Source organism: Odontesthes bonariensis, chromosome 4 (assembly GCF_027942865.1).
Source record: "Odontesthes bonariensis isolate fOdoBon6 chromosome 4, fOdoBon6.hap1, whole genome shotgun sequence".
NCBI lineage: Eukaryota > Metazoa > Chordata > Actinopteri > Atheriniformes > Atherinopsidae > Odontesthes > Odontesthes bonariensis.
In genome coordinates this window covers 5,694,010-5,707,882 of record NC_134509.1, presented here as the reverse complement: position 1 = coordinate 5,707,882, position 13,873 = coordinate 5,694,010, and the positions used below count along the sequence as shown (strand labels likewise).

Sequence of the window (13,873 nt, the reverse complement as noted above, 5' to 3'; positions counted from 1 at the left end):
TTTGTCTTCTTTCAGAAGCTTGAAGTTGAATATTTTTGTAATTTTGTATATTAATTTGTAGTTTAGCCACTTTGTACATACACATTTTTATTGTATGTAAGGGAGACTGGGGCAAGATGAGCTAGTAGGTAAGTTGACCCACTCTCTGTATCTTGGCAGCCATGCACTTTTATTGTCAAATGACCATTCAGTTTGTGAAGCACCCATGTTTTCTGCTAGGCTGTAAAAATGAGAAACGAATGCAAGGGCTGAGAACCACCAATGTCCTTTAAAAGTATGTTTTAAGCTCGGCAAAGTAAAATTTTGACATATCAGATGTAATGGGTGCTATATCAATGCCAGTTTTGCAGGTCTAGAAATATCTATGTTTCGTCATGGTAATTTGTCAGTGTGTAAAGCCTGAACTGGTAAGCAAGCTTTTGGTTTTTTTGGGGGGTTTTTTCAAAATATCTGCCATAGAGAATAGTGAAACAAACATTTTGGGGTAAACTGAGCCAGGCTGGAGTTTGGAAAAAATGAAAGGAAGGAGGAGCAATTTACATTTCACTGCAATCTTATTGAATGGAGCATTGAAAAGTTATTTGCATTGCTTCAAGCTCTGCCCGTTTCCAAAAGTGAAAAATGGATGGATGTGCTTTTGACGTAGGCTATATCGTGCCTATGTTAATTAACTTAGACTTGTGGTTTCACAAATTGTTTATAAATTCAGAGACATTTCTTCAGTTATTCTGCTTTAATCTGACCAATTGCTCTGCTTCGGATGAGACTACAACTTTGGCGTAAAATTTTGCCAGGTTTTATGTTACATTATCTTCAAGGAAATAAATATGACTAATTGTCAAACCAAACTGAATAAGATTTTAAGAGACAAATTATCTTTTAATTTAATTTACATTCAGTTTGATGGTCAGTTTACTTGCCTACCTTTTTTTAATGTAAGCCATATTCTTAGAACTGTGTCTCATAGATCAGTTCTGATTATTTAAATTGATAAGGCACATCCTGAAATTTGGTTAGAGGTTCTCATTTCACTTCAGCCTCATTTTCTCTTATGTTGGGGACCACAAAAGTAAATATGGCTCCTCAGCTCCAGTAAAGGAGAGTTCCTTTACTGCTTAAGAGATTCAAAAGTATTGTGGTATTTGGTAGGCTACCAAATGTCAATCCTTCTTGTAGGTTTAATGATGTATCTGTTTGGCCTTCTGACTTCAGGATACAGTACACATACATGTACCTTAATGTGAGCATAAAAAATGAAGTCCTCCAGACCATGATAAAAAGTATCGATGGAAACTTGGTGAAGTGCTGCTCAAGTTGATAGTTCTTGACATATCTACTGACCCCTGGGTGTCGGATCAGCCTGAGGATGAATCAATTTTAGATGTGCATGTTCTGCTGAATGTGGGAGGGACACTTCGTATGCGTAACACTTAATATTTGCCCTTCGTATTTTAATGCATCACTTCATACACAACAAAACATCTGTGCATCTGGCAGCACAGAGTTATAATAGTATAGCCTGTGTAAATATGATAAGGTCCCAGAAGAAAACTAAATGTTTGCCCATTCAGATAAAAATAAAAATAATTTTTTTTACTGGACTCCATGTGGACTTTTCCTCTGGGTAGACCTCATCTCTGTCTCTAACATCAGTTGATAAAACTCATACTTGGACATAAAAAACCTTTGTCATCACAAACTTACTTATTCAATACAGACAACACCATCCGACCTTCTAACTGTTCTCATCTCATTTGTATTTGCACACCTTAACAAAGTAATGTTCAGTGTCACTGTCACTCAAAGTGCCAAGAAACAGTGACTATTATCAAAGCAGCAAACCAAACTAACCCACTAGCTCTCCTTCTGCATCTAAATTGATCTTAAACAAAGCAATTTCCCAGGAAAAAAAACACTTCACAACTGAATTTCCTTCATTTTGATAAATATTTTGTTACCACTTTTAGCCTTTTTATCTCCGCATCATGGGGGGAAAAAATCTACATATTTAGAAAATCTGAAATCTGGGTACCATCTGACAATTTCATAGTTGATAGAACAACCCACTCTCGCAAGAAAACATGTAATCGTAACGTTTCCCCACATCTCCAAAATGTAGTATCACAGTCTATAGTTTGCAGTTTGTGAGTGAGAGCAACGTAGAAAATTGAAAGGACTGCCATAAAAGTTGAGTCAGATGAGTCTCTAACATGGGTGTCATGTGATTACCATCTTTGACCGCTCCCACTCAGTCCTTGTAAGCAGTTGGGATCATGTCATGCATGTACAGTACGTCGTCATAAAACAACAATGTTGGACGTCAAGAAAAAATGTCATATTGCTGCAAGATGCAATTTGAGTTTGTAAAAATGAGTAAAGATAACTGAGTTATTGTATAGGTTTCTTACCTTTATTGTAGGGCTGGGCGAGTTAACTCGTTATTATTGCGTTAACGTGTTAATTATTTAATGCTGATAAATATTTTATCGTGCATTAACGCAGGTTTTATTATTGTAAAAGTATGTTGCTCACAGGCTTTTATTTTGTACAAGTCTGTTGCTGTCTGCTGCGGAACTGGAAAAGAAAGTAATCGGCGGATCCACCAAACATGGAGAAGGGTACGGAACTTTTACTCAGCCATTTTCATTTTAAAGTTCTTCCAGACGGCGGAGTCGACGGAACCAAAGTCATCTGTAAACTCTGCCAATATGCCGCCCATTGATTGGATGCGAGACTCCGGTTGTTTTCACAGATGTTTATTAACACCACATCAACACCGTAGAACTAAATTTTCTCGTAAACAAAGTAAAAGACAACATTAGTTGTTGTAATCATTAAAGAAATAGCATTCTTAGCATTGTCTCTGGTACCAATAAATAATCTGCTCAGTCCTTTGTTTCGTTCCTCCCTCAACCATAGATCGTGACACCCACTCACTCTCTTCATCATTCCCTTGATTTTTTTCTGAAGTTAGGCACAGAAAGGGAACAATCAACAGCATTCCCAGACAACGCTGTCTTAACTGAGCATTTTGTTTTGAGTTTACATTTCCTGACTGGACAGCATCCTAAAAGAAATCTCTTTAGTTGCCTATCAGAGAATGCTATAACTTAATTTAGGAATAAATTCCATTATCAGATGTAAACTTTCAGCCTACACAAGTTTATTATCTTGTCAACAGAACTACAGCTTTAATGCAGAAACACTGGGCAATGTTGCCCCTCTGAAATAGAAGGGAATCAGTCACAGGAGGCTGGCTCCGTGGTTTCGTTCTGAGCTGCGTCTTTAAAAGCAGACTTTTAAAACAAGCCGAAAGGAAAATGCTGTTAAATTTATTTAGAAAAACTTTACTCAGACTAAAAAGATAGTTTAAATATATATTAAAGCTCTTCTCAAAGTCAAAACTCCTTGCTATTGATCACTGATAGAAGAAAGCAAAAATAACCCCAGGTTTCTTTTCAGCAGTGTATCCAGGCTGACTAAGAGTCATAGTTCTGTTGAGCCATGTATTCCTTTAACTCTCAGCATAGTGATGACTTCATTAACGTCTTCAATGATAAATGCTTTGGTAGGTTTCTGCTATTGCTAATGTAGCTAGTGTAGTAACTCCAGAATCATCTGTAATACCTGATTTGGGTTTATGCTCCATCAATCTCCCTGAGCATCTAAACCACCAACCTGCATTTTAGATCCAGTCCCAAAGTGAACTGTTCAAGAAGGTTTTTTCCTAAACACTTCCATATTGGATGTGATCTATCAGTATTGTTGATAGGGTATGTACAACAGGTTTTTAAAATTACTGTAATGAAACTTTGCTTATAAAACCTACTCTAGTTCCGACAGCAACCTCCCATGATGCATATGGCACTTCTCCTCATTCTGCTCCCTATACTCTCCATGTATATATAGACATTATTGATGTCATTGATTTGTGTTTCTCTTTTTTCCCTCTCAGCAGCTATCTCTGGCCTGGTACCATGGTGCTTGTCGTCCCTTCTATCCTATCCTCTAAAACTCGAGGGAGATGGCCGCACTTCCCGAGTCTGTAACGAGCGGTTTGATTGATGTGGGGCTTCTTCCTCCCACAAGCCTGTGTGTGGGTATGTGTGCGGACCTGTCTGTCTCTGTTCTCTGGATGGTTTCCTGCATGCAGCTGTGGTCTTTCATCTCATCAGTCCAACAGTTTATCTTTCAGGGTCCGTCCCCATTCGCTGCCAGGTTGTTATACATGTTAGTAACATTGAGCCAATCTGGACAATGTCTTCTCTGTTAAACCTTTCTGTTGATCTTGTTAACATTTGTTTTCTGTTCACATCACATTACATCACACCACCCGCCTCCAGTCTGAGTAGCCATCTGTCGAGAGGACACGTCCAGCGTCTGCGTATGCCTGACCACTCTTCTGTCAATCTGCTTCCTGGATTCCTCGTTCCCCAGTCTCTGCCTGGAAATACCAACCTGTCAGCTGCGTGTAACAAGTCTGCCTGTGTCCTGGATTTATTCCACAATGTGCCAAATAAACTAGTCAACCTTTTCCCTGTCTTCTAGTCTGTTTTTGGATCCAAATCACCACTTTGTGACAGAGTCTGGTTCTCTTGGAGGTTTCTTCCTGTTAAAAGGGAGATTTCCTCTCCACTGTCACCTTGCGTATGCTCAGGATGGGTGATTGAATTGAAGAAGATTTGATGCAGTCCATTGGTTTCCTCAGAGAGGCAACTTTTTATGAACTAGCATTATGTGTATTGGGCTAATTTGGATTGCAGTTCATTTGATTTGATAGGATTATAATTGCATCAAGATAAATTTAATTGGATTAATTGATTGAACAGTATCTTGTTGTCAAGTGCCTTGATATTACTTATAGGTGCTGCGTATATGATTACAATTAAACTGAATTGAAATATGCAGCTTATACTATTTGTCATGAGATCAGGTTGGAAATCATATTATGTAGTAATGTTTTCAGACATTCCATTTTTATTACTGTAAATCCAATTATCTAATTTCTTGGAGATAGAAAACTAAAAAGCAAGTCTGTACAATAATGACTTATATCTGAAGATTAAATGGACACTTTGCCCCCCCCCTACAAGAAAAAAATATTGAATTAGTTTAGAGCCAAATAGTGAGAAAACCTCCTCCTGTTAACGGCAATGCTGACAGTAATAAAAAAAAAAAAGTTTTCAATTTTCCAAAGCACGAACTGTTCCAGGAATGGATGTTTTTACTGTAGATGAGGAGACACACTGGCGCCTGGTTAAAATGTAGGTTTATGCTGAATCATTTGAAGAAAATGTCATATCAAAGACATAAAACACAAGTGGGTGGATGTGATCAGCATAATACATACTAATCGTTTGTTTAAGATTGTCACTTTGTATTAAAAAGGTTTTGGGTTATAAGCAAACAGTTATACAGGATTTAAAAAAGGGCACCTTGCTTTCGTCCTTTTAATCTAAGGTTTAACAAGTCAGGGCATCGAAATGATCTGATTCCTACTGGGTCTTAAACTTAGGTAAACACCATGTCATATACATTTCACACATGAAATACAGTATACACAGTATACTGTGTCATAATTTAACAAAACTAAACAGAAATTTAGAAGCAGTGGGTGAAAAACTAAGTTAATCCCATACATTAAAATAAATACCCAGTACATATATCCATCTCTCTTTCTATCTATAGATAGTCATCAGAAGCCCTATGGGAGCTGTGTTGCAGTATAATTTTTGAGCCTTTATTGTCTACTCTCATGCATTTTTCCATGATCGGCCATTAGATTGAGTTGTTTCCTCATCCTAGCCAAATATCTTTGGTTCCTAAACCTTATCAAGTTTGTTTTTTTTGCTAGCACCTAACAGGACACAAAGATGAAAGTAAAATAATTTGCTTGTCTAACTACACAGTGACTGAAATAAATGTAATAAAGTACTTAAGAGTACACGAATCGGGAACTGTTTTCACTGAAGAACTTAAGAGTCTCTGAAGTCTTCATAATTATTCTATACTAGTACGAGGTTAAATTTTCGCAACCACAACATGGAGTCACTTCCACTTTGACAATCTGCTTGGCATTTTTGTTTTACTATGTCAGCCTGTAATTTTAATACAACTCTCCCACTCAAACAGAATTTATTATTTACTTGTTTATTTTTTTTCTGAGCTGCTTTTGCCGGAGCTGAAAGTATAATTTATCTGAAATGCGGCAGATTTGGATGGCTTTCGACCATGTGGGGGGGTGCCTTATTATTTTTTACATTATTTTGGGAAAAAGAATGAACACGGCTCAGACATACGGTACAGTTGGTTTGACTGGTCTATCCACATGCAGTTTGATCTGTGCCCACTGGTAATGCCCCTCAAAATGAACGGGCATGTGTCCGAACATTTGACCGATGTTTGAACAATACTCTACCAACATATACATTTACCACAGGTACACTAACTGCATTTAAACAGCATGAGCGAACAAGAGCTCAGTGAAAGCTTTTTTGCTGTCTGTTTGTGTTCTAACAATAAAGAAAAAGTTTGTTATCCTGGTAGTCTATAAATATTCCTTTGTATAATTCTTATTAGGGCTGGGCAACGATTAAAATGTTTAATCTAATTAATCACATGATTTCCCCGATTAATCACGATTAATCGCATTTCATCCAAAAATGAATTCAAAAGTAGCGTATAGCTTTTAGCATTTAGTTTTGTTTTAAATGTGCTGCCATATGAATGAAAGTGCCATAACATTTGTTGTGCAAACACACTTTTAACATCAGCATCTTTCTGTAGTTTTTATGTAGAAGCCTCGCTCCACTGTCTGTTTCCTTGAATGACTTGCTGCTATCAGTTGTGTGTTTTGCCTTTAAGTGATATTTTAGACTGGAACTACTACGCTGAGAACACAATTCAACTTGGCAGTGTTTACAGATGACTTTGGTTCTGTCAACTCCGCCGTCTGGAAGAACTTTAAAATGAAAACGGCCGAGTAAAAGTTCCGTACCCTTCTCCATGTTCTTTTCCGGTTCCGCAGCAGACGCAACAGACAAAATGAAAGCCTGTGAGCAACAGACTTTTACAATAATAAAATAAGTAGTAGTGTAATAGTAATAGTGTTGTTCCCCCTCTCTCTGCCCCCTGCTTCCTATCTCTCTGAACTTTCCTTATCCATTAAGGCACAAAAGCCCCCCCCCCCCAAAAAAAAAAACCTGCGTTAATGCGCGATGAAATATTTATCACGTTAAATAATTGACGAGTTAACGCGCTAATAACGAGTTAACTCGCCCAGCCCTAAGTCTTATATATCATTTTAACATTAAAATAGACAGCCATAATCAGAAATAACATCTTTTTATTGGTTGTATTGAAAAAATATATCAAATACATAACATACCATCATGTACAGAAGATAATTCAAATAAGAACAGCAGTATAAGCATTCTTATTACATTCTTATGCAAAACAGTGGAATATACTGAGTGTCAGTTAATTTCGATACAATGAGAAATTACTCTGAATTAATGCACCCTACCGGTTAAATAGCTGTACTTATCCTCTCTTAGACATAGAGAGTTCTGCCTGTGCGTATTCACAAGTATATACACAGGTTTGTATTAGAAACAATAGAAAAATAGCATATAAAACCCATCTTCGTACCAGAAAAAAACATGTTAACGTGCAAGTGCTAAGTCAGGCCGAGTAAACACGGTGTAGATGTGCTTACATGTGGACTGAGTCATAAAGTGGAAAAACAGAGCCAGGCAGAATTTATGACCCCGTTTAAATTCTTTGACTTTTACATGAAAACATTGATGTCTCTTGAGAAATAACAAAGAAGAAGAATTATTGGAAGCAAAAATGACCTATTTCATATGCAAAGTTTCTATATTGGCGAGTACATTGAAAAGTTTCCCTTTCTCTTTCAAATGCAGCCCCGGGATCTCGGCTGGTCTGACAGGACAAAAATAACGAGGGTTGATGCAGTAAAACAAGTTTATGAAATCTTCTTAATGTCTGCACTAATCACGTTAATAAAAACAGTTGCCAGTTCCCTGAATGGTGCAGGACTGCGAAAAGCACCGGTCTGGGGACTTGTCCTCGTGTTTTCTGACCTTTTGTGACTTTGATTAAAGATTTTAGTCTTTGAAAACCACTTTAAAGACTGGCAAATAGAAACTGTAATCAAAACAAAGCCACATTCGATCCCCTTTGACATTTCAAAGATAAAACAGTGCGCGACTCGATGGTTCAATTAAGCATTTTCAGTAAAGTTCATGTTGCTTCAGTAGCGTTTGCAACCCCCCAACTTGATAATAGATGCAAAAATAGCTAACAAATGTATAATACATCAGTGTGTCACTGATCAAATCTATGATCAAGTACAGCATGTTAAACTTAAAACCAATCATAATCACCCTTCTCTTTAGCCAAAAAGCATAACTGTTAAACAATGATTTGTTTTCATTCATGTTGTTATTGAGCTCACGAAGAAAAATTTAGAGGATTGGAGGTCTTTATAAAACACTGATGACACAAAAGTAGCTTAAAAAAAAAATGCTTTAAAAATGTATATATTTTAGAGTTTAGATATTCTTTCATTAGCCATCGTATGTTAACACTCATCTTAATGTGGACATTTTCAAAATAAAGTTTTTATTTTCAACTATTAAAACAAAGTCCTCGTGTACAAGGGTAGTGAGCTGGGTTAGGAAAAGCTGAAGGAATCTCAACAATTTAGAGGAGAAAGCAGAATGCCCACAAAATGCTGAACACAAAATCCCCAAAATATGCCTGTATCACACTGAGATGCAACCAAACCATCTCTCCTCAGAAATAAAACTTTCTATAAATCAACAAAAAGTGCATTACAAATTTTTGACATACTGAAGGACAGTACCAAGCTTCTGACAATGGTACGAAAAGTAAAACACAACAACATGTTAGTCAAAATGAATGCCCATTGAGATGATATTCGAGTGCTTTGACATTGTTTGATCTTTTTCACACAGACTTTCGCTCTATATTTAGTTCATCATAAAAGAATATTTGGTTACCACGTTATTACACAGGCTGATTACAATTAACTTGTATAATTGAAGATTTTTAAATATAACTCATAGTGCTGAGATTGGGGGTGAATATCTTAAGGGTCTCACAACACGCCTGCATTTGACCATAATGAAGATATTAAAAGAATGACATACCGACACTGAATTAATACTTAATACGATGACAAAGTTGCCATTTGATCTCAGCAATAAAATCACATCATCAACTAAATGGAGATATGGGTTTCTGTACAAGTTATTATCTCTCATTTCAAGTGAGTCCCAAAAATAAAAGTAAACAAAAGGAAAAGTTTTCCATTGCTATCATGCTAACATTGTTACGTTGCTTTTGGGAACGCGCTTGGCCCCGATAACCCTGAGGACATGATCCGATACCAAGAGGAGCTTCATTTTAAAGTTCTGCTGTCATGATTGCAGAGTAATTGCACGCAATTTGAACTCGTGTATTTTTTCTTCCAGTAACTACGCAACACACGTGTCCAACAACCATACATTTAAAGCACGTGGGTGTCTGCAAGGTAAAGAGAAGTCTTAAAGCAATTACTTTTAAATCTCTTAACTCTGTAGGGCCCAGCTTGAGGGACATAAACTAATGTCATTTTTTCTTGCCACTAAATTTACATTTTTTTCTACATTAAATCAATTACATTGGTCTCTCGCTGGCTGAGTTAGGGCCTAATACTGAGCAAATAAACCACATGGTTCTAGGATTTAAAAAGGAACCATTTAAAACGGCGCAAGTGAAATAAATCAAACAAGAAATACAGTCAAACACAATTAATGTTCAATCATCTTTTTTTATGTATTCATTCCATGTTAAATTATTTCTTTATGTGACATGATTTATGCTTGTCACAATGAAATTAAATCTTTACAGAGAAAGGCAAAAGAACCGGATTATGAGTCAGTGCTGTTCAGACACCAGCCGACAATAAAGAGAAATGACTGTCATCAGTGTTCAGAGGTTCTTTCTTTCTTTCTCTCAAGACAAGCTAATATTTTCCATGAAATATTTAAATGTAATTTTCAACATTTGATATGTTTCCTGGGTTTTATTGTGAGATTTGCAAATCACTGCATCCGGTTTTTATTTTGCTCTACACAGCATCCCATCAGTTTTGGAACTGGGGTTGCATTAGAATAGATACGATTTATTGTTATTGTCAAGTCACACAATACAAGTACTTTGACTATGCCCAGCAGTTATGCATTTAGTCTCAAAATCAAGAAAAAAAAAAATTGCGTGGGGTGAAAGAAAACCCCCACCAGGTGCAAGAAGAGCAATGTGCTGAAAGAGGCTGAACAAACACACTTTTCTAGGCATAAGCATCAATTAATGTTGACAACCAACAGCAGTTAGCTTGTATTAACATACAGTCAACAGTAAATGCGTAAACAAAAGGCACAGATATTAAAATGTGCTTGTATTTATGTTCCGTTTGATTATCTAAACTTCCAATTGTGTCAATTTTGGTGTTTTATGGAATATTCTCTCTGAACTGGCAAGATTTTACCTGTTTTATGATTGAATATGCTTTTTTTTTTCCCCCAAAGAAATCAGTGTCTGACATATTCTGATCAAATCCCACACAACCAAAGAACCACCAGTCGTTTTCCATAGCAGCCATTTTTTGGGGGGAGCATTCACATAAATGAGGCAAATGGGGACCCCCCCACTACCTAAGCCCACCCACCCAGCCACCCACCCTGCCTTCCACAGAACAGATATGGATACAAAGGTTCACACTTTTTCCACCTTCACCCACAGCTTAATGCATCTATTGACAGTAAATACATTCAGAAAACACTGTAACTCAATCAATAATCAGAGGCTACATAAAAAGCAGTAGAGAAAGAAAAGATATGAACATAATTAAATGTGGTTAACTGATGTAAAAAATTGGCAATGACATCTTATCGTCCTAATGTCCATACTGTATTAATATTACACTTCACAGTAGACAAATGCAATTCCTGAAAGTTAAAGCACTGAATAAACAACAACTGCCTCCTCAATAATATGGAGATAAATCAGTGCTTGATAAAAACCCATCATTGTTTTCAAAGCCAACCTGCGCATAGACGCGGGATTAAAGATGAATAACTGATGTTAATCATAAGCTGCGGCCTCAAAGCACCGTTTTAATCAAATGGACATTGTACATTCTTATAAATGAACACAATCAGAGCGTCTTGATTGTAAGCAACAACCATAACAGTTCAAAATGGAGAGATGATTTTCAACACTCATAATACGTGAGTAAGACACAAATCCGTATGGTAAGTCTGTATTTGTGCACTTTCAGTGCTTAACAGACAAAACTCAATGGTCTACACTGCATTTAGGTTGCTCAGGCACTTCTTTTAAGTCATTAAAAACAGAATTGAGATGGGCTGCCCTCTGAAGTTTTTTTAAAAAAAGCCAGGCCAAATCGTTTCAAGCTGCATTCATTTAAATGTCCCTTTGCTAAATCTCTCACCTCTTTAGTGCAAAGCACTCCAGTCATTTTTCTGGGAACAAAAAGGTGCGTTTCTGTGAATGAAGCTCTATTGCTTTGATATAAGAGATGGGAATTAATGTCCTCCCCATCAGGTATAAGGCTTTATGTGGATGTGTATCATATCGCTGGATCAGAAGCTGGACTCGGGCACTACCCTTTTGTGCCCCAGTGATGATGTGCTATAACGAGTCCTCTGCAGGTTGCCATTAGTCTGTTTATCTGCAGTCGAGCTCCGTGATGGTGCTGTAGACATCCCATTTTGATGTAAGGATGCCGTTCTACGCATGCTGTTGTCTGCTTTGGTGGGTATATTGGAGGAGCTCTGGGAGCGTTTGATGTCAGTGGCACGTTTCACCTTCCTGTCTGCCAGATCATCCACATGATGGCTCGAGCCATTCGACTTTCCTCCTCCTGCTCCAGTTCTGCCTCCTCCTGCTCCGTTAGACAGTGATGCCCTTGATAAGGTCCTTCTGCCTCCCTCCTCATCTCCTCCTTTCCGTGACTCATCCTCCATGGACTTTTTAAGGTCCTTATCCTTCTTTCGGAAGTTACCTTTAAAAAAAGACAGCAGACCATCGTGGGTCTTGGGTACATCTTCTTTGTTGGTCTTGCAATTTTCTTCATGTGCACTGTGGTGATCCCTGTTAGCCTTGCCCCCCTTTTGCTTCCTCAAAGTCCCATCCTGAAGGCTGGGAGTACTGCAGCTGTGATGAACTCCAGCACTGGAGCTCTGTTTTGTCTCTGTGTCCTGTGAAGATTTGGATGAGCTTTGCCTCCTGGCATCTTTCCTTCTGGTGAGCGTGTTGCTGCTCGAGCTAGAACTGATATTAGCTGTGCTCTCCTCTCTTGACTGGCTTCCCTTATTCCGTCTCAGACTGGATGTCTTCTCTGATGGTCTCCTCTGGCCCTCTGGGACCTGCGTTAAAGGCGGTTCCTCTCCAGTCTTAGCCACACAACTTATACTCCCAGCACTGGAAGACCGAACATTTACTGCAGCACGGCCCTCAGCTGCCTCCTTTGTGCTACGTGGTTCATTCATCAGCGTCACTATTGAATCCTTTGTGCACCGGGGTCGCCGGCCAGATTCCAAGTACTGTACCAGGTCAGGATCCTGGACCTGGGGAGGCACTGGGTCAGGTTTTCGTCTGTCCTTGGAACCAAAGGACCAGCGCAGAGGAAACACTTTGCTCAGGGTTTCTTTGGTCTTGCTGGGGGCTCTCATGCTTACACTGCGCCCCTTAAGACCCCTGATAAATGGCTTGCTCTCAAAGCCCCCTGACAATTATAAAGAAAGGAAAGATTTTAGCTTTTATAATCAATGAGAAATGTATAGATAAATTGTTAAGATCAATATTAGGAGTGGTTGCTTACCTCTATCCTCTTTAAAGCCATTGTCATGGAAGACTGGGGACTCTGGAGAGTCAGGCATGGAAGACGGGCAGGTGGTGGAGGAGCGAGACACCAGACTGCCTCTCTTGCTGTCCTCTGTCAGCCTGATTAGCCAGTGGTCTGACACTGATGAACTTGTAGAGCCTGATATTAATGGTACACACAAATGAAATGATAATATCAATGGACAACTACATCAACTGCTGACATTTTTGTACAACGATAACAATCCACATTCAATTAAACTGAACCAGGCAATGCCTTCATTTAAAGAAAAGTGTTTAATACAAAGATAATTAGACCACCAATCTCTAGAACTACATAAGACTTGATACATTTTGTCACAAATGCACCTACGAAGACCTGTAAATTCCATTTCACCGCTGGAGAAGTTACTATAAACAATGAGCAAACATCCCTTGAATGTATTGTAATTAATCAATCTCCCTGTGTGCTACAAGATAATTTCTACTCATGCAAAAATGTGTGCATTATTTCAAGGGAACATCTTATTGGAATTAAACTGATGTATAAACACCTACCCTAAAACAAGGCCCAGCACTTCTGAGTAAAATTACAGACTTAGTTTGTAACTGATAACCACAGGTGATAAAAACACGTTGTGATGAGAAATACCTTATAGTTGTCTAAAGAAAAGCAGCATGCAAATGCAAGGATATTAGCTCTATGAACATTGATTTTATCACCATTGCAACCAGTTGAATAGGGCAGTTTTTTCCTACAAATTTCAATAGATACTATAACAGATTTAATTGAAAAGATGCATACAGAGGGGCAGAAAACAGTTCAATTCACTAACTGTAACATAGGTTAAACACTGAAACAATGCTCATTGATGGCAGCCACATAATCACCATGTGATTGTTCTTCTCTTGTGCCACATGAGGGGGCGGAAATACT

General features: G+C 38.0%; 1 protein-coding gene across 1 annotated transcript in view; it reads right to left on the bottom strand.

The window, feature by feature from the left end:
• Positions 1-7,328: 7,328 nt before the first annotated feature.
• The window catches only part of usp43a (ubiquitin specific peptidase 43a), a 126,504-nt gene continuing 119,959 nt past the window's right edge, over positions 7,329-13,873 (bottom strand). Inside the window, exons 15-16 of the mRNA XM_075462609.1 lie at positions 12,935-13,096; positions 7,329-12,838 (exon numbers count right to left, since the gene is read on the bottom strand). Of these exons, the coding sequence (XP_075318724.1) occupies positions 11,694-12,838; positions 12,935-13,096 (1,307 nt within the window). The 3' untranslated portion in view covers positions 7,329-11,693. The remainder of the gene's footprint in view (positions 12,839-12,934; positions 13,097-13,873) is intronic.